Source organism: Bacillus rossius, chromosome 1 (assembly GCF_032445375.1).
Source record: "Bacillus rossius redtenbacheri isolate Brsri chromosome 1, Brsri_v3, whole genome shotgun sequence".
In the NCBI taxonomy this organism is placed as follows: domain Eukaryota; kingdom Metazoa; phylum Arthropoda; class Insecta; order Phasmatodea; family Bacillidae; genus Bacillus; species Bacillus rossius.
The window spans coordinates 155,921,499-155,941,200 of NC_086330.1; the positions used below are offsets into that span (position 1 = coordinate 155,921,499).

Consider the following 19,702-nt stretch of genomic DNA (forward strand, 5'->3'; position numbering starts at 1 on the left):
ATTTCTCAAAAACTAGTAGGATTTCATTAATGCTGTTTCCAGGGTAAGTACAATAATGTCTCTAGTGTTGCAAAATGGTATTTTCAAAATTTTATTATTACTTTATAGAAAAGCCGTGACAAACGATATTTACCAAAATAACAATAAGATGTAAAAAAAAGTTTGCAAAACCTTAAGATATACACACACACACACATAATTAACATGGTTCAATATAGTACTAATGTGACCTATAATTTTTCTTGGAATCAATTTGGAATTTTCCACATTTTATTTTCAGGGTAAAAAGAGAAACATCCACAGTCTTCAAAAACACTGATTTTAAATTTTCCCATGTTAGTTGTGAATTTAGTGTATATAAAACAATTCTTCGCAAATAAACACAAACACCCCAAACAAACAGGGTTATTCTAGTTGTAAACCTATGTCCTGAACACCGTGTAAAAGTGCACGACACTGAAATTTCATTTCAAGTATTGAAATTAAGCAGTATCACTCTTATTTAACTATTGCACAAGGATTACCTTAAAATCGTGTAACTGTTACTACAAAATAAATACAAGTAATCGAACTTAACGAGTATACATACAAACAAACTTCCAAATGTATTAATGCTCCTTAATATTACGAGTATTTAAGTGTATTTTAAATCAATTCTGTGCAAGCAAATCTATCAAAAATACAGCTCGCGAAACCCAAAAAAAAACCATAGCGGTTACCTGCAAGTTCACTTAATCGTAAACAAACCATCGTATAGCCTAAATAAATACTGTCGCGCTACCGGGAATTTTCTGTGCATTTTTAGACACTAAAATTACATTGTTTTACGATATTTTCTTGCAACCTCTACAACATGGCGGGTTCCCTCTTATAGCGAAGAAAGCCGTACGAATAATAAAATCCATTCTCGCATTCTACTACAAGGCAATGCAACGTTATTTATATTTCTAAGTGTTAAATACAAGTCTGCAAATAAGAAATTACACATACCTGGCTGGAGGAGATTTATTTCAACATGAAATTTAGTTATTACACTACACTACGCCTCTGTCAAGGCTTTTCCTTGATATTATGGCCGTCTTCTCTACCACAGGGAACCCACTCACTAGGAATTATGGAACCCTACAATGGATGCACGAAGAAAGAAAATATTTTATCTGTACCGTGCACTGTATTTTGAAGATAAATTCTTGCTTTCTTGAAAACGTGGATGATTTTCTGTATCCATGATTAAATTGGATCTAAAGAATAACGATCGTACATTCACACATCAGCAATGGCTACAGCTACTCCAACGGGTTACAGTGAAGAAAAATCCTTTGAAATTTTGCAGCTTCTGATTGGTCTACATTGATCACATGACCTCAGTGCAAAGCAATTTTACAAGGTTTAAAAATATTTCATTTGCAAATATTGAATTAATTATGCTTGAAATTATAGCTATTGATGTGGCCTACGTTCGAGTCAGCGCGCCGTGTAATTGAGTGCCTTTGAGTCGAATATTGACGTGCATTTTGTAGAAGCGTCGCTTTGACGTCCGCCATTATGTTGTGCAGTCTCACGTGACCTCGGGAGGAGCATGATGGGAACGAAAATAAGCGCAAAGCAGTGGTGATGTTTGTCGTTTATGTTTATATTGAAGATTGGTGATTTCATTTAAAACGTTTTTTTTTATATTTGCTGTTAAAGACACCTTACTTTTAATAAAGTTACATTTTAAGTTTAAAATGGTTTAAAAGATTACCAAGGGTAAAAGTGACAGGTTATCAAGAAATATATGGCGGTCAAAACATAAACAAATAGTTAGTAAAATATTTTATATTATATTTACATTTTTATTTACAAGTGTTGTTATTTAATGGATGTTATTTTCAAACATTCAATTTTTTTTAACATTAATACAATTCTTATGTTGAATTTGCCAAGTTGTAGCCGGCAGTTTTTACGTTTTGTATTTCATAGCTTACTTCGTTTTTATTTTACGTTATAAAGGTATTTAATACGCTGAATGGCATTTAAGTATGTTACCAGAATTACGGGGCTTTGACGCCCTTAGTTGTATTATAAGTGTGAATAAAACTTGCGGCTGTATTCTGTGAATGCTACCAGGCTTGCCCCCATGCAGCTACGTCATTTTCTAAACACACACTTCGCCCTGTCAGTTTTCCAAACGGCCATTTGAAAGTGCCATCTGATGTGTGTTATTTTCTCTAAATCCCGCTGCATACGACACAATTTTTCTTACAAGTTTTTGTACTGGATAGTGTACAATTTTCATAACTCTGCAAGCTACAAGCTGACGTACTTTATATGCTACAAGTTTTCGCTTCCCACGATACTGGCTACTTTAATAGTTGTGGTCTGAGCATACCAAAACAATGAGTCTCTCAAAACAACGAAAAGTTGCTGCAGTGACACTTCTTATCGCTTTAGATGTAGAAAGAAATAAAGTAAAGAAAAAAGGGCGATGTAGGCAAGAGAATGGTTATTGCGACGAGATCAGAAAAGAGGTACACTTGCCATGCTTTTTGGGAAACTCTGGTAAGTTAAAATTTGGTGGTTATGTCATTTTATTTTTTGATATTTTCAGAATGATTAGTGTTGAATTTGTGTGTATTTGTTACAGTCCTGAAGATCCAACTTCATTTACGAATTATACAAGGATGGGCGAAGCTGTTTTGGACGAACATTTCGCTCTCATCGCTCACAAAATTACAAAACAAGACACAGTTATGAGGCAAGCTATTCCTGCAAGATATAGGCTTGCAGCCACGCTGAGATTTCTCGCAAGTGGTTGCACATTCCAGGATTTATCTCACGCCACTCGAATTGCTCCAAATACAATTTCAAATATTGTGGTTGAAACTCTGGAAGCTTTTGTGACAGTACTGGATGACATGAAAGTGATAGTTTGTCCAAGCACATCACTAGAATGGGAATCTGTAGCTTCTGGTTTCTATGTACGATGGCAATTACCACATTGTATTGGCGCCTTGGACGGTAAGCATATTAAATTCAGACCAGCAAGATGTGAGGGATCAATGTACCGAAATTATAAAGGGCAAGATAGTATAGTTTTACTAGCTCTAGTAGATGCAAATTATCAATTTATGTTCATTGACATTGGCAAAAATGGGCGTTTACATGATGCCTCAGTGTTCCAGGAGAGCACTCTTTCACAGAATTTGATGTCTGGTGGTTTGAACTTGCCAATGCCACATCCTTTGCCAGGAGGAGATGTCCCTTTGCCTTACATCATCACAGCAGATGATTCTTTCCCCTTAAAATAAAACATCATGAAGTCCTACCCAGGACACTCTTTAGATGATAAGAAAAAAATATTTAATTACAGACTTAGTAGGGCTCACAGAATTGTAGAAAATGCTTTTGGTATATTAGCCAACAGGTTTAGGATACTACTGCAAAACATTTCCCTGTCTGACAAGGTAGAGCTGATGGTTTATGCTTGTTTACTTCACAACTATCTAATGAAGCAGAAAGTGCCATGCTATGAGCAAACAGACAAGCTAGATGCGACACTAGAGTCAAACTTGCAGTCTGTTGCTACCTAACGCGCAAACAGATCTACAAATCGAGCAGCAGACATACGAGATGAGTTTGTAGAGTACTTTTCTTCTGTTGGGGCAGTTCCTTGGCAAAACAGGTGTGTGGAACAAAGTGACTATTAAACGTGTTATGAAAGCCAGTTCAGGTTCCATAAAAAACGTTAACCAGTAAAGTAAGTTATTGATAATCACATATGCTTAATGATGAGTTTAACTGCAAGAATTTGTATAATTGGCTGTGAATGTAGTTTATGTAAATATGTAAATATACTCTCAATTTTCGTAAATGTGTTTTTCATTTAAATTTTTGTTGTGGTATTATGCTGATTTTGTGTCATTAAATTTATTATAAAGATTTCATGTTATTTTTATTCATACACATATTCCCTTTTACAAGTTGGCCAATGGCCTACAGAAAAAATGAATGAAATGTAAAGTGACTTATTAACACTATAATTGAAACCTTTACACAATTGTAAATCTTGGGATCTATCTGATATTACAGTTTGCACTAGCGTGTTCATATCTTTCAACTTCAGTTGCTCGGAACTGAACTCTTTCAGTAGAGATCCTATAAACATGCACGAGTCTACAGGACACAAAGGTTTTTTTTCCTCAACTTTTTGGGGTTCGGGGGTAGACAAAGCTTTGGCTATGGCTGCAACTGCCCCCACATACTGATCATCAGTTTGGTTTTTTCTCCTTTTACTTGATAGTGTGTCCAATTTAGCTGAAGTAGGACATGCACGTTTTTTTGAGGAAAATGCTCCAGATGATGAACTAGCACACGAAGCCACGTCTGTTGAACATAATGGGCGATGATGCAATAACTACCTCTTGCTCAAATTCCATTGGGAAAAGAAATTCGTCATTTTCCAGAGTGCTTTCATCACTGATGGTTTCTTCCATCAATGAAGCGGAACGCTGCCCAACATTGTTTGTCCACATTACTGGAGATGATTTGCTTTTTCTTAGTACTACATGTTCCTCTAGTAACAATAACAATTCATAGTACCAGAGACTTCAAGTGTATACCTGCAACACAAAAGTAAACAAAAAAATAATTATTTGTAACAATTTCTAGGTTGCACACCAATGAAACCACGATACAACATATGAAATAGGCCTATCTCCTCATATAAGAACAATAGGTACATCCTCCCCTATCACCAAAAACCAAATTCAACTTTTTATGGCAAAATGTAATATTTACTTACATCATCTGTTCCAGCACCACTTTTAAGTGATAATCTTCGTTTATAATTCTCAACATTAAACTGAGTTCGGAGGTTATATCTTGCTCTGGCACTCTTTTACGTCGGTATCAGGCCGAACATGCCTAACTGCACTACAGATTCTTTCCAAAGCTGCAATGCAAATATTTTTATTGTGGTAATTGCTGCTTTTTACCACATTCAAAGAAGGCTCTTCCCTGTAAGCATTTATCAATATTTTTAACTGCTCTTTCGTCCACTTCTTTCCTTCCATGTTTATTATGTTTAACAATATTTGTGCATGCCAATTTTTAATGTTGCTGTTTTGATTCATTCTGATTGGCCACTGCTGAAATATTGTAGTGAAACTTGTACAAAAAATAGGACACGGGCGATTAGACTAAACCAGTAGCCGAGCTCGCAGGGCTGCTTGTAGCCAGCGAGGTTTTAAGTGACGAAGCTTGTATCCATTTCTGGTACAATATTGTAAGATATATTGTACCGTGTGCAGCGGGCTTAAGTGTCTATGAATACATTGTAAGAATAAAAAAACGAAAGATGATAATGTACGAGGGGTATAAGGGAGGGTTGATTACGCTTAGGATGTGTTAAAGGGGTTGCTCACTGTATCTTAATCCAACATCCAAATTAACTAGAACGTTCACCCTTGCATGTGCTCTCAGTATGATTGTGATACCTGAACACAGTTTTTCCAACTTGAATCTCACGATGTAAGAAGCAAATAAGCCTAGTCTAGTATTGCTTTATATGCTCGTAGTAGTAGTCTAGATCCCGATACCATAATATTGATGACGTCCCCAACATGGCGGTGCTGACATCATTACCACCCTTATATTCTTATGGGACAAGTGTGGGAACATTCACATTCTTGTTTTGCACAAACCATGTTTCTCTATCAAACTAACATTCTGTTATCATATTCTATACTACAGCCCTACCTATTCTAGTATAGGACACAATAACGAATTAATATTTCCCACGGTATCGTGTTCTATACTTTACTCATACCTACTCTTTTATAGGACACAATACCTAAGTAATATTTTACACAGTATCATATTCTGTACTTCAGCCCTATATATTCAAGTATAGGACATAATATTGAATTAATATTAATATGTTCTATACTTTAGTCCTACCTATTCAAGTATGGAACACGATACGGAAGATACATTTCTTACGGTATTGTATTTTACACTATAATCCTGCCCGGTTAATTATATTTTGTGTTTCCATATTTTATAATTTAATTATAGAACACGTTACCGAAAATATATTTTGTACAGTAATTTACTTTTCTCATCAATAATATCTTTTGCTAAACAAGCATGTGAATCTTCCCAATCCAAAACGCAAAATTCCCGCACTTATGCCATAAGAATGTAGAGGTCATAATTACTTCAGCACAACCCAGTTGCCGACTTCATCAATATCCCTACCATATCATGATGTAAACGTGTATGTGTGTGTGTATGTATATAAAGCTGACCTACCCTTACCAAAGCTTTCACTTTGTTTTTATCACTTAAACAATTTCAAAACTAACTTATAGAAAAACTAGCCTTTTTTTACACTATTGCTACATTTTATAATTCATCTAACCGAATAAACTATTTCACCAAACATTGCAAGCAACACACCTCTCGCCTAACACATCAAAACAAATGCACATAATACACAACTCCAAATCGCAAACATTTACCATCCTTTAAAGACCACGTTCTTGGCTTTGTGACCATAATCGTTTACGGTCAATATTTCTCTTATAGATATTAAATTTACGCTAAAAAAAATTGCCATTCCTTTTTTATTTTTTCTAAATCACAAAACACTAACCGTCACTTTCCTGTTTACTACAATTACACATGCTTTCTCTACACTGCACTGTTATATTAATATAAATAAACACGACCTTACTCTTCTCTCATGATGTTTTTCCACACATTTCCAATAAATTTCTTTATACCTACTTATTACTTATTGTGCACTTATTTTTTTCACTTCATAAACATAATTTATTCTACGTTTATTAATTCACTCCTCGTTCTGCAATCCCTCCAGCACTCAAACTAACATTTTTTTTTCCCCCACAGTGCTTCCAAAATATTGGCACTACTTTGGATTTTGTTGTTGTCAATAGTACTCACACTATATTACTCTTCTGCAGTACAGTTAGTTATCATTGGCCAACTTCCATGATATACATTTCCCCTACTTTACTTCTGACCAATAGTAAGGCCGGTATTATATTTGAAACTTGACCCACTCTCATGATAGAATCTCGTGCTGTGCCAATTCAAATCCACACTTTATTGTAGCAGAGATGGCTTTGATTCTACCAAAATAAGTTATTAAATTGTTGTTAAAAAGTACCTATGTGTTTTCAGTGGAAAAAATATTACAATTGTTGAAAGCTACTTGTTCAATATTTTTATGATGTCCGAACTATATTCCATTTTGCACCATAAAAGCTATTCATTTAACAACTTTTATATTGTGTAGCTAAGGTTTTACTTCCTTTCTATGTCCAAGCTTATTGTTTACTGATTCTTCTTTATTTTGTGTACAAGACAAGTCACATGGCCAGAATGCACAGAATTTTTACATTAACTTGTTCACTGTAATTGTATTATAGTAAATTGGGTTGAATAGAAACAGTCTGCCCTAGGAATCGTTATGTATGCTATTTTAGTTTAGTTTAATTTTTGAAGTGAAACTTCTTTCCTGAAAGGGCTACTATTTTTGAGCATTAACGAAAATTCTGATCGCATGAGGGGAATAGTTACATGGTAGGGAAACCAGGAGTGGATTGGAATAGTTAGAAAACATGGTAGGGGAACCATTAGAGGAGACAGCAGGGGGTAGATAGAAATTATGCAGCATACTTGCCCAATTGCATGCTTGCACACTTGCACACTTTTACACTTGCATACTTGTGCAATAGATTAATTATTAATCTTTTGCATACTTTTTTTATTTTTATTTATTTATTTATTTATTCAATTTTTGTTCTGTAGATCCCTGCAACCTCTACCAAAGAGAATTGTTTCCAATGCCTAATAATATATATAAAGCAAGAAGTTACGCTTTTGTCGCGCATAGACTCCAAGCACACTTTTTTTGTTTATACATTTTGTAATTTATTTACCAATATTATCTAGAGTGAATTTTATTTAAGAAATTGTACTGTAAGATAACCCTGAGCAAACTGTTTCTATTCACCCTGCTGTTTCTTCTCATTTTGTATTGTTTGTCTTGCTAAAAAAAAAAATAACTATGGAATGTCATTTTCTATCATCTAATGTTGCATAAGAGTTTTGCATCTTAAATGGATCTTGCAAGAAAATAGCTTTGTGTGAATCAACTGACAATATTTTAACTTACGAAGCACAAAGAAATTTTAACTTCGAGGTTTGCTGCATGCAGGAGACAAAAACCATGTAGCATTCATAAACTTTTTAAGGAAAACTTTTTTCCCTTTGTAAAAAAATTTGTATACTTTGTGATGGTATTGTACACTAATCAGTGAAAAGTTGGGTGCATATATCTTTCTGCACACTTCCTACAGTTTAAATATAAATACATTTATAAAAACGTGTTGGTCTACATATATTTATAAAGAAGAAAGTTACTAAATGATGGGTCTATTTAATATAAGGTGATAATTTAATTTTTTCAAACTGATTAATTAGTCTATCAATCTAACCTTTTATAATTCACTTTAGTAAACCTAACCAGGTTAACTTGATCAGTCAAAACTCAGAAATATAACCTGACGTAGCCTATTTTCAAAATCTGGTTCATATGTTATCTTGCATGATTACAGGATAAGATAAGTAAAGCAGATCTCAAATACAGAAGAGCAGCCTAAGAAAATGAAAAATAAGGCTAATTTAATTTTTAAAAAAAAAAAAAAAAAAACATTTTATCATGTTTGGTGAAATTATGAGATATTTTGACAAATTTACACATATATTATTTAAAATAAAATAAATTTTCATATAAAGATAAATTATAATTTTTATACTGGCTTTAAAAGTCTTAAGGTTTATCTGTATGTGTTTTTGATAATTGCAAAAACAAAATCTTTTTTTTTAACTGCTGCTGTTTTAAAAAAAAATTTATAACGTCAGTGTGGGAAGTAAAGAGGTGGAAAAAAAATTTCCATTAGCATTATATATATGCATCTCAGAGCTCTAACAAATGCATTGTATTGGTCCTTAAAATTTAGTGGTAAACCGTTCTATTTTTTTTATGCTAAAAGTAAAGAGTAAAAATATGATATGTCATGACTAAAAAGCAAATTAGAGTAAAAAAACAAGTGAGTGCTATTGTTTAAAATTTTAAGAATATTTTTGTTTTTTATGTAGGAATGAACTTCAAATCATACCTCTCATTTCTCCCACATTACAGTATACTCGTTTGCAGTGGCAGATGGTAAAGTATTGCAAATGCATGCCGGACTTTTTTTACAACTGTACACTGTTGTAGCATGGGCCAGTTAATCAGTTACCACCATAGTGTCTGTGTATCCTGGACTCTTAATGACCATCCACATGCAAGCAGCAAGGCAACATGCGGCCCATAGTCAAACACAGAACTACATTCCAGTTGTCACGTTAACCAGGAAGAAAGTCTGTACAGTCACTAGCACAGTAGCACAGCGTTGCGGGTTTGGAAACTATATGGTTAACCCACTGGGATTGAGTTAATAACATTACGTGACAAAGTTAACTGAGTTAACATAACAGTTTATGTTTTCGTAAGAGCCTTCATATACTACTGATTATAAACAAAAAAATGCTCACGATAAACTAATAGTCTATCCAAAACTATTGAAAAACACACTATATATATTATTCAAATCTTAACAGCATACTTGAGCGCTGCAAGTGCTTACATGATTACCCACTTGTAAATTCCGTGCTTACAATCGCTTGCCTATAAAATAATCACTTAATCGTAACCACACCAATTTTTCTGTCGCTCTGTGATAATTACAGTTTAACAAATCAATCTTTCACCTGAAATGTAACTATTGGACTGTGTGTCAGTTAATAATGTGGGCAGGCTTGCCTGAATATTCATCAGAAGTACATTGTGACGTGACAGTTGTGTTCTGGTTCACACTTTCAAGCTGCTTCCAGAATCTCTCAAGAAATATAACAGTATTAACCTACATGACACCTTCCAGAAGCTTCGCGTTTGTTGTGGAAGTATTAACACATACTTGCAGTAATCCAAAAATAATACAGTCATATTATTGCTGTAAATTGCCCTACTTAATTAATAAAACCTAGTAAACATGCATAGCAAATTTTTCTTAATAAAAAATGTATTTTATCATATGAGAATGAGACTAACCTATTATATAAATAATATTTAAGTTCCATGTAAACAAAGCAAAAATGAATTCAATTTCAATGTTTCTTTAAAAAAGTCTGAATCCCTAACTGTTGTACATTTATTTCAATGTTTTGATAAAAGCAAGAGACCTCAGTCACCAAATTAGTATTACAGTGGGAGGATTGTAGCCTTTCGCGACCATTGTCTGCAGTTGCTTGGCTTGTGGGTTGTAGCCGTGTCAAAGGCAAAAATTTCACAGACATTTTGGTCAATCTTGCAGTCGCCATATTCATGTCTGTGAAATTTTGGACGTGGTTAGAATCCAAAAACCAAGCAACTCCAGTGTTGGTCTGTTTACTTTATGTCACATTATAGAGGTTATCTTTCAAAGTTTTGTGCAATTGGAGTGCATGACTTGATGTAAGTTTTTGGACATACGCCATTGCTAATAACTGTTTCTGTTGTGGTGTTCATATCCTTGTTGACAACAGCAATTGTTTGCTTAATTTTGTGAATTTTTTTGTCTTGTTTTTTTTTTAATTTTTTTTATTTATTAGTTTTTCTTCAACAGAAAAAGTTATTAGCAATGGTGTATGTCCAAAAACTTACATCAAGTCACATTATAGAGGACACTGATTCAACCATCTTGGTTTAGGTTTTCCTTGGTTTACAAAATCATTCTGGATAAATACTAGGATGATTTCTTACCATAGGTATTGGCCATTCCACTCAGTTTGAGATACTGTGAGACTTAATTTACAGGTTATGCAAAGAACACAAGGACTTTTTTTAGCAGCTGAATATTTTGAAGTAATAAACAAAAAAAACAGATTCTTGTAGAACAAGAATGATATGTCATTAATTATTTGTTAATTTAAGAAGAATATTCAGCTTTCAAAGTGTCAATGAAGCTTGCAGCACCTAACAAAAAAAAGTATCTTCTAATATAGACAATATGTCTCTTTCCCAATATTTCTGCACAGTGTTGTTTGCATACTATCTCTAATTAAGACCTATAAAAATGTTTACTTTATATATTTAATGCACTTAAAATCAGTACTCTTTATTACTTCAGGAAAACTGGACTAAAAATACTGAGAAAAAATAAGATTTATAATTTAATTGTTACGTCTCTGTGAGTGTGCAAGTCTTCACCACACTTTCAACTATTCTCCATATTGCAAATTTGTGCAAGAACGACATATTGTACAGTGAAAAGTCTTAAATCCTGCATTTTATGATTCTGCACATTCTGTTATAAATGAAGCCGCTCGCGTACAGATTTTGTCAGGTGGATTCCTGCTGTTTATCTTGACCACCAGGTCGCTTCAATATTCTGCTGCGTTGTTAGTTGGTTCAGAGTTTATAGTTACTGTCAGCTTTCATTTCAATGCAAAGTTTCCTGTTTTTTAGCGAGTACTTTTGACATTACGCAGGTACATTTCCGTAATGATTTTCGAAGAAGGCCAATGCTCACTCTGTATTTTTTCTTCTTTATTTTTCACAGCAGTTATAACTTGTTTTAAATGTTATTGTACTGTATATTAATTTTTCTCTGGTATGTACCTGAAAACTATATTGACATTTGGTATTCCGGCATGGCCTTAGTTCCAAACATACGGAAGCAAAGACTGTTAACTGTAAGTGTATGTGCAGCACGCTGAAGACATTTGGTGCATGTTGCAATCAATGGCTAAATGGAAGGATGAATGAAGAAGATGGCATTAAAGGTGCAGAAGTGGCGAGGGTTGGGAATAAGTGACTCCCTTGGTCAGATGAATGTGGTCGAGGTTGGTGCAACATTCAAATGAGCAGTGATCAGTTCTTAGCTTGTAAAGAATCACACAAGCTGAATTTTCAGTTGCTAAATAATTTTTCTTGAGAGAATAGATTTCTGGAATGAGAAAAATTTCAGAATATTTTATGTACACTAAACATTATGTAAACCTTATTTGAAGACTACTGTATCATTTATACAGTTTTATGTTGATAGTTTTAAGGCAAACAAGGCCACTTTAAGTCTTAGTGATGTTAGCTTTGTGTAATGGCATGCTTTAAGTTAAGAAGTGTGAGAGATTACGTAATGCCGTATAGAAGCATTTATTTACCTACATAATTTCTACCGCAAGTTATTCTATGATGCAGAGAATATATTTCTAGTTGATATTAGTTACTTATTTACTTTTTTTTGTTGTAGTTGTTCTGTGCAACCAGAATCTTCGAAGTAGAGGACACCGCATACAGCACCAAAAAATGGTCCCATTAGGACCAGCGGCCACTCATTCGTCTTCTGGCCCCAACACCAATACATCTTCAAACACTAATATTCCCAGTTCTGGTGGTAGTTCGAGGTCCAGCTCATCGGTGGTAAGTTTCTCCTAATGTGCAATGCACGGGTGACCAACCTTAAGTAATGAGGACCGAACACACACATTTAAAAATCAAGTGAGTCAAACTTTATCTTTTATGGTATTTTCAGTACCAAGTGGAATCTGGGGAGTGAGTGGAGGTGAACGGAGAGAGGGTGGTACTCAATCCTGATGAGAACAGGGGGGAGTGGAATGGGATTGAGGGAGAAATATTGGAAGCGAGAGATGCAGAGGACCTAAGGGGAAGGCTCAAGGGAGGAGAGTGAAGTAAGAGGAGGACTCCTTGCCACCGGGTGGAAGCCCAATTGCAAGTGGAAATGTCAAACCAGACAATTCAACAACAACCACCAGCAACCTCTTATATCTTTTACAGTGTTTTTGTGCCAGTTTGGTTTTTGATAAATCTAAAGCATCAACAAATGTGCTATACCTATGTCAATAATTTCACAGATCATCTATAGGAATTTACATATTTAAATTTTGCAAAAAATACTATCTTAATTTATTTCAATTGAGCAGTGATTTCCTGTCGATGTGGCTTACTGTACATTTTAAAATGGACTGCTGTGCTTACCTCCAAGTATAAAAACTTTATTATTGGTTTGAAATTTTTACTTGGGCTTTACTAATAAATTAATTGTTTTATAGTCATCATGAACTTAGATTTTAGTAAATATGCATATACTGCATTTAGGAAAATATATTTAATTAAACTTTTAATAAATGTTATTCTGCTACATGGGGCATATGGGGACTACTTTTTTTTTATCAGGGGAGTGGGAACCCTTATTATTCATTATCTTCATATTTACTTGGCTCTTTCACAAGCCTTTTTAATTTAATTGAAATAAGCCATGTACTTTGATACTGCTACTCTCACTTAGTGTTCTGTTAGCTTAATAGTGTATGTCTTTGGCCCTTTTCCATCAGTATATTGTGTTATTACCTCCTACCTCTGTCCAATTTTGCTTATTTATTTATTTTCTGTGGACCTCCCATGAACTCAATAAGAGCTATAGGATATAGAACATGTTTAAATGTGTGTGTATTGTGTGGGGGAGAGGGTGCTTGCATGTGTGAATGCCTGTAATTACCACCTTGGCTTTGAAATAATAGGTAAAATTGTCCTATCTTCTATTAGATTATAATAAATACTTCAGAGAGTAGAAAGGGTGTTCTAATGGAACTTGATATAATCTATTTTTGAACTTTTAAGCTGTTTATGTTCATAATTTTTGTGGTAGAAAATTGTAAACTTTTGTGCCTATGTAATTCAGACCTTTTTCAAACATATCAATATCTACTTACGAGAAGTGTACTGGGAACGTGGGAACATTCAAATTATTTTGAATTGGGGGAGGAACACAATTGTATGCCTTCTGTGTTTTGTGGAATACTTTTATTACAAAGTAAACCAAGCTAACAAATAGGTCACATCGACTTTCCTTGGTTTACTTAGTATTCTAGCAGTTAAGAAGTTTGAAGAATACTTTATTAGTATATCTTTAAAAAAAAATTATTTTGGGATTCATAATTGTGTTGTGAAAATCCTACGAGTACAAATTATAAGATGTCCCTAACTTACTAGTACTGAATTATTTTTTTCCTGTTGGCCTGCTTTGGAACACTTAAGAAAAGGTGATGGCAGGAGGACCTTAAGTCTTCAGATGCTTAAAGAAGTAATTTAAACCTTAATTAAAAAATTTTATTTTGTATTTTCATTTTAATGGTTTTATTAAAAATTATAGTACGTCCCATGGACAAGTGCACTTTTCTTGTAGGAAACTCGATCAGTGTTTTTGTTGGACAGCTGAATATTTTCTCAATTTCTCAGAAATGTTTTGGTAAATGTTTGGCTAGCCTAGTTCTTTGGATAACAAAGTAAACACTTTATAATTTAATGGAATATTTTTTGTGGAATGACTGCTTAATCTGCCAAAAAGTTCACTAGTTCATAGGCTAGACCATTTACTCTACTGCTATACTGATAATTTTGCAGGTAGAAATAATGCAAGTGTTATTGTGAGGTTTACTGATTATACTTTTTCAGAAACCGAACTATACTCTGAAATTCACATTAGCTGGTCACACAAAAGCTGTATCTGCAGTGAAGTTCAGTCCCAATGGTGAATGGCTCGCTAGTTCATGTAAGTTATATCTACTTAATTATTGTTTTCACTTTCTACCAAGTTTATTTTTATTACTGTTCTGACAACATATTTCTTAAATCTTTCTTTAACTTTGATAAAGGTGTGGGTCACATCTTAATAGGCTCAAATAAATTCAAATCATAGTTCTATGATTTGCCACAATTTTATTTTCTTAGTGCCCCTTCCACATTCTTATAACTTAAAGTATAATACTTATGGGTTACAATTTTCTTTATTAGTCCTTAACCTTTCTTTTTATGCTTAGCAGGTTGGGCCGAACAGATCCCCAAATACCATGAAATCCTTAGAATTCAAAGGATTCAATACTTGAGGAAACAGATTTGAAGAAAAATATTAGAGGGAATAAAGTAAATTTAAAAAAATCAACACTGATTACTTCTGAAGTTTACAATGCAAATTTTTTATTTGTACCTATCCTGTTACCATTCCGCAAGATGTTATATTTTTAACATGTAATATATAAATAAAATTACAGTATTTATTCATTCTGAAAACTATTTCATTAATAAAAAATTTAATGGTTTAATGTTTCATAACCATTATTTTTTTAATTTCTTGTGCATTATTTTATTTTGTACCCTTGACACCTATATTTGGATTTGAGGAGTTTTGTGATTCGGATTTGAGAAAGTTTGGATTTTACCCTTTCACTAATCCTCTGCATTTTTGAATATCTAGAGTCTCATCCATATGCAAGTTGTGCATCTTCTTACCATATTTCTTGATTCCCTGAAAATCTATTTATCTCCCATTTTTTCCAGATTTTCTTTTGTTAGATTTTTTCCCACTTCATATTTTTTACTTGGTGTAGCTACAGTTGTGTTATTTTTATTCAATAGAATTATGGTGATGTTTTGGGTTTGTTTTCTATCCCATAGCTGCTGACAAGCTTATAAAGATTTGGGGTGCATACGATGGCAAGTTTGAGAAGACGATATCGGGACACAAACTCGGTATATCAGACGTAGCGTGGTCAAGCGATAGTCGCTTGCTAGTCAGTGCATCTGATGACAAAACCCTCAAGATATGGGAACTCAGCTCTGTAAGTTTCATTTTTTTACTTTAAGATCCGTTATCATAAATCAGGGTGTTTACATGTGGGTTAATCCATTGTCACGGGTGTGACATTTGCAGAGCAGTTTTCAGCCTTCAAAACAATTTATTACAACATGATGATTTATTTAGCTTTAAATAATGGTCACACATTTGTAGTACAATGCCAGGTGAACATTTTGAGCTAATTGGTTTTTGTTTTATTTGGTGGTTATTTTGATTCAATAATAGGGAAAGTTATGTCACGGGTGTGACAAAAATAGACAGTTCATTTCACTTCCATTAATATCATTGTAAAATTCTGTGAATCTATCAGAATTAAAAATTTAAAACTATGATACTATAAAAAAAGATTTCAAGACAATTGGGTTCAAGCCCATGAAAATTCAATAACTATTACATCTGGTTACTAAAAAAAAAAGTCATTCTGTCACGGGTGTGACACACTTTTGTCACGGGTGTGACACTTGCCAATTCACTCAATGGAAAAATTATTTTCAGAGTTAACACAGTAATTACATAAACAGGAACTGATAATGTACAATTCTGGCTTGTTTTCTATGCATGATATGAAATTATAAATGAAACATCAACCTACAGTATATTGATTCAAATCTACTGCGAATGACATGGTGGAAGCAGCCCTTAATGTGCCACCTGGTAATGATGGTTCTGGAAGTTTCATCACAATATCACTGGCTGACACCAGACAAATGTCACTTTGTTGCGGAAAGAAAAAATCCAGGAATCACTTTTCTTACGCAGAAATGTTATATAAAAATCACTGAACTCTTTACCCTCAATTTGACCAATAAAGTATTTCTTGGAATTCTTACTTGCAAATTCTACCAGAACAAAGTCATTCACTTGAAGGGTTTCTATGTTTACACCTACACACACGTCAGATGCATTATGATCTTGATGATCTGAAAGTTCACTAGAATTATCTTCTGTTTCATCCACTTCAGAATCTGAATCTGTATAAACGTCCTCTACCTTGCTCTTGAAAACTTGGCAAATATCAAGTTTGGAGGTACTTGTGCGTCCTACAAGTAGACTGTTAGGGGTGTTCACCTTGAAAATATGTTTCGACTGCAATGCTGGGATTGGTCTTACATTTTCCCATCTCTTTCCTAACATTTCCCTATTCTCTGCAATTGTCTGTGACGTCACATAAACAGTGTTTACAGTTTCGACAACAGTTTTTACACATTCAAAAAAATCTACAGCAGAGTTCACTATACATTTTCTTGCCTTTACTGCATTCCAAACCAGTCTCTTCACACAGCCACCAATTCCATCAACAGCTCCCTTTCCATGGGATGTGGCAAAGAATACCCACTCACCCTCCATGTCAAAATCAGGCTTCATGAAGCAGAGATTGGAGAGTGTAAATTTATTTTTAAACTGAGCTGCACACCCATCAGAAAAAATAGTTACTTTTTTATTTGTGGAAACTGTTTCTTTAACAGAGCAAAAATTTCCCTTAGATATACCCACACAGAGCATTTGTCATGGGTCAATTCATCACTGACAATTACAATTGAACGTGTCTCATTCTTTATCCAGGCACAGCAGGTAAATAAGGTTACTTGTGAATGAGCCCAATGTGCACTTTGGATTTCATCTTGTGAGGTAGCAAGGTAATTCTCAGCAAAGTCAACTTGTATAACAACGTGGTTGTCTTGAGCATTTAACTTGCATTCCTCAAATGACTTAGCCTGAACCTTCTTAACGTAAGCATGTACCTTAAATGTCGGCAGTTGTGCATTCAACTCCTTAACAGCATTCTGTAAAGAACCTTTGATCTCTACAAGCTTTGGTCGACTGTCTAATTCACTCCATTTTTTCCAAATAATGGTTGAATTAACTTCACAGTCATGGGGAAGAAAGATTTCATTAGCACAGACCTCACATAAACCAGTTGCACATTGCTCATTCAATAAATCACAACATGAGTTTTTTATCAGTTCATTTATATTACCTGGAAAGGTTTTAAATTTCTTATTGATGGATTCAACAAGATAACTGATGTTAGAGTGATATCTGCAAATGCAAACACTGTGAGGCATTTGCGAAGACAAAAGAACATGTTTGGGGCGAAGTTCATGGAACTTTGATCGCTTTATTTTTATTTCAGGACACTCTATTCGGAACAAGATAAATGCTTCCTTAACAGTCATTATCATGTGTCTCTTCTGTACAGAATAACGCACATCCATTTTAGAATCTTTGATTGATATGGCATCTTTGATGCCTGGTGCCTGGCGGCTCACATCGTCACGACAATAAAACTGTTTGACAGTACGTTGACACATTTCATCGCAAGAAGTGGATCTCTTTTGCTCACTTTTCTCTTCTAGTAAATGTTTTGCAACTTCCGGTGTGTCACGTACTAACTTTCTTATAACTGCCATTTTTTTCCCTGGGCTGTGTGGTAATGCTTTTTTTATTCGATTTACTGCCTTGCCGAGAGATTGTGGGCAGCGATATGAGCCTAGGTTTGGTTTAACATTTATTCCACTTTTTTCCTTTTTGCTTTGCCTACACCGTTTTTGCCTTTCTGCATCCTGTAAACGCTTTAATTTCAACTTCTGCTTGGACATCAGTTTTTTCGCACTCTCTCTTCTTTTCTTGTCCCTTTCCCGTTCCTTTTGCAAGTGTATTTCTCTCCTTTCTATGTCCTTCTTAAGCTTCTCACGGAGCTTTTTCATTCGATCTGTTGAACTCATTTTATCTGAAAAACAAACAGCGACATTTTGGTGATCTACAGACGTACTCCTAGTTAAGTTATATGTTGTTATTTTATGATATAACAGTCAAGTGCATAACCTCCATCTGACATGTGCAATTTTTACTACATCCTGCTCAAATAAGACAAAAAATTATTTGTATATATATTTTCTGTCATGGGTGTGACAATCAACTAAAGTTTTACTTAATTCCCAAATCATTGAAAGATAAATTACTGTATAAATAGGAAGTCTTAACATTTTAAAGGCTTCTACAAAATTGTCTTACAAAATGTATGCAATTTCTTGTGTTAAGAAAGCTGAATCAATATTTTTATGTAGTGGTGTCATAAAGTAGTCACGGGTGTGACATAAAAAGAAGCAAATTTTCTTTATAAAATATAAGTTTTAAAAAATTGGAGCTTTTAGGATATAATTGTCAGCTACATAACCTCACTTTTAGAAGAGCAGATTTAACTACTTCTACTGAGATGAGAGAAAATTTACTTTTGTGCCTTTTTCTGTCACGGGTGTGACAAGAAAACATTAAACTATTATGCCAGTAATATTATATATACCACTTACCTCTATCAAAAGTTTTTGCCAGTTTCAATGAGAGTAGACTTGTTGGCTCAATTTGTAAATAGTTCAGCTGAATGATGTAAACATTGTAGCAAATATCACTGTTGCCAAAACACCCTAAGAAGGTGTGACACTACTTAAACAATGAATGCAAACATACAAGCATTAAAAATTACAATCAAATTTAATTTAAAAGTCAAATTATTTGTTTAGGCACATAACATGAATCATAAATGATAAGGTGAGAATGTAATATTTAATATTTTATCTATTTTATTTTTTTATGCTCAGGCTCACATTTACATGGATTCACCCATGTCCTGAAATTTCAAAAAAAAAAAAAAAAAAAAAAAAAAGTAACAAAACTGAAGGACTGGTCATGAAAGTCCCAATAAACAGCATGGAGTTAGAAGTTGCAAAATGTTACTTAATTTGTAGCAGGGTTTTGCGAACGTGCGTTTTGTTTTTCTGCCACACTTCAGTTTATAGACACATGCTAAATATATATAAATAGTACATGATGGTCCACTTAAGGTAAGTGCACCGGTACTCGTCACTGCTCCAATGGTCGTCACTAGCAACTTAAAATGTAAATAATAGAGAAGTAGCTCAATATATCGCCAACTTAAATATTGACAAAAATTTGGT

The 19,702-nt window shown here is 34.0% G+C and overlaps 2 protein-coding genes across 23 annotated transcripts in view; one reads left to right on the plus strand and one right to left on the minus strand.

Moving 5' to 3' along the window:
• Nucleotides 1-1,569, minus strand: part of LOC134546323 (bromodomain-containing protein 3-like) — a 363,730-nt gene extending 362,161 nt beyond the window's left edge. For 4 of the 21 annotated variants that reach the window (XM_063389080.1, XM_063389077.1, XM_063389074.1 and 1 more), the window contains exon 1: nt 1,164-1,484. The gene's annotated coding sequence lies outside the window, so the exon portion shown is untranslated. Of the gene's footprint in view, nt 1-990 lie in introns of all 21 variants that reach the window. The other 17 variants (XM_063389086.1, XM_063389085.1, XM_063389083.1 and 14 more) reach the window with 8 other exon arrangements.
• LOC134546324 (WD repeat-containing protein 5) overlaps nt 1,261-19,702 on the plus strand; it is a 36,783-nt gene continuing 18,341 nt past the window's right edge. Inside the window, exons 1-4 of one of the 2 annotated variants that reach the window (XM_063389089.1) lie at nt 1,261-1,802; nt 12,345-12,514; nt 14,567-14,663; nt 15,566-15,729. In XM_063389089.1, the coding sequence (XP_063245159.1) occupies nt 12,401-12,514; nt 14,567-14,663; nt 15,566-15,729 (375 nt within the window). In that variant the 5' untranslated portion in view covers nt 1,261-1,802; nt 12,345-12,400. The remainder of the gene's footprint in view (nt 1,803-12,344; nt 12,515-14,566; nt 14,664-15,565; nt 15,730-19,702) is intronic. The other variant, XM_063389090.1, reaches the window with a different exon arrangement.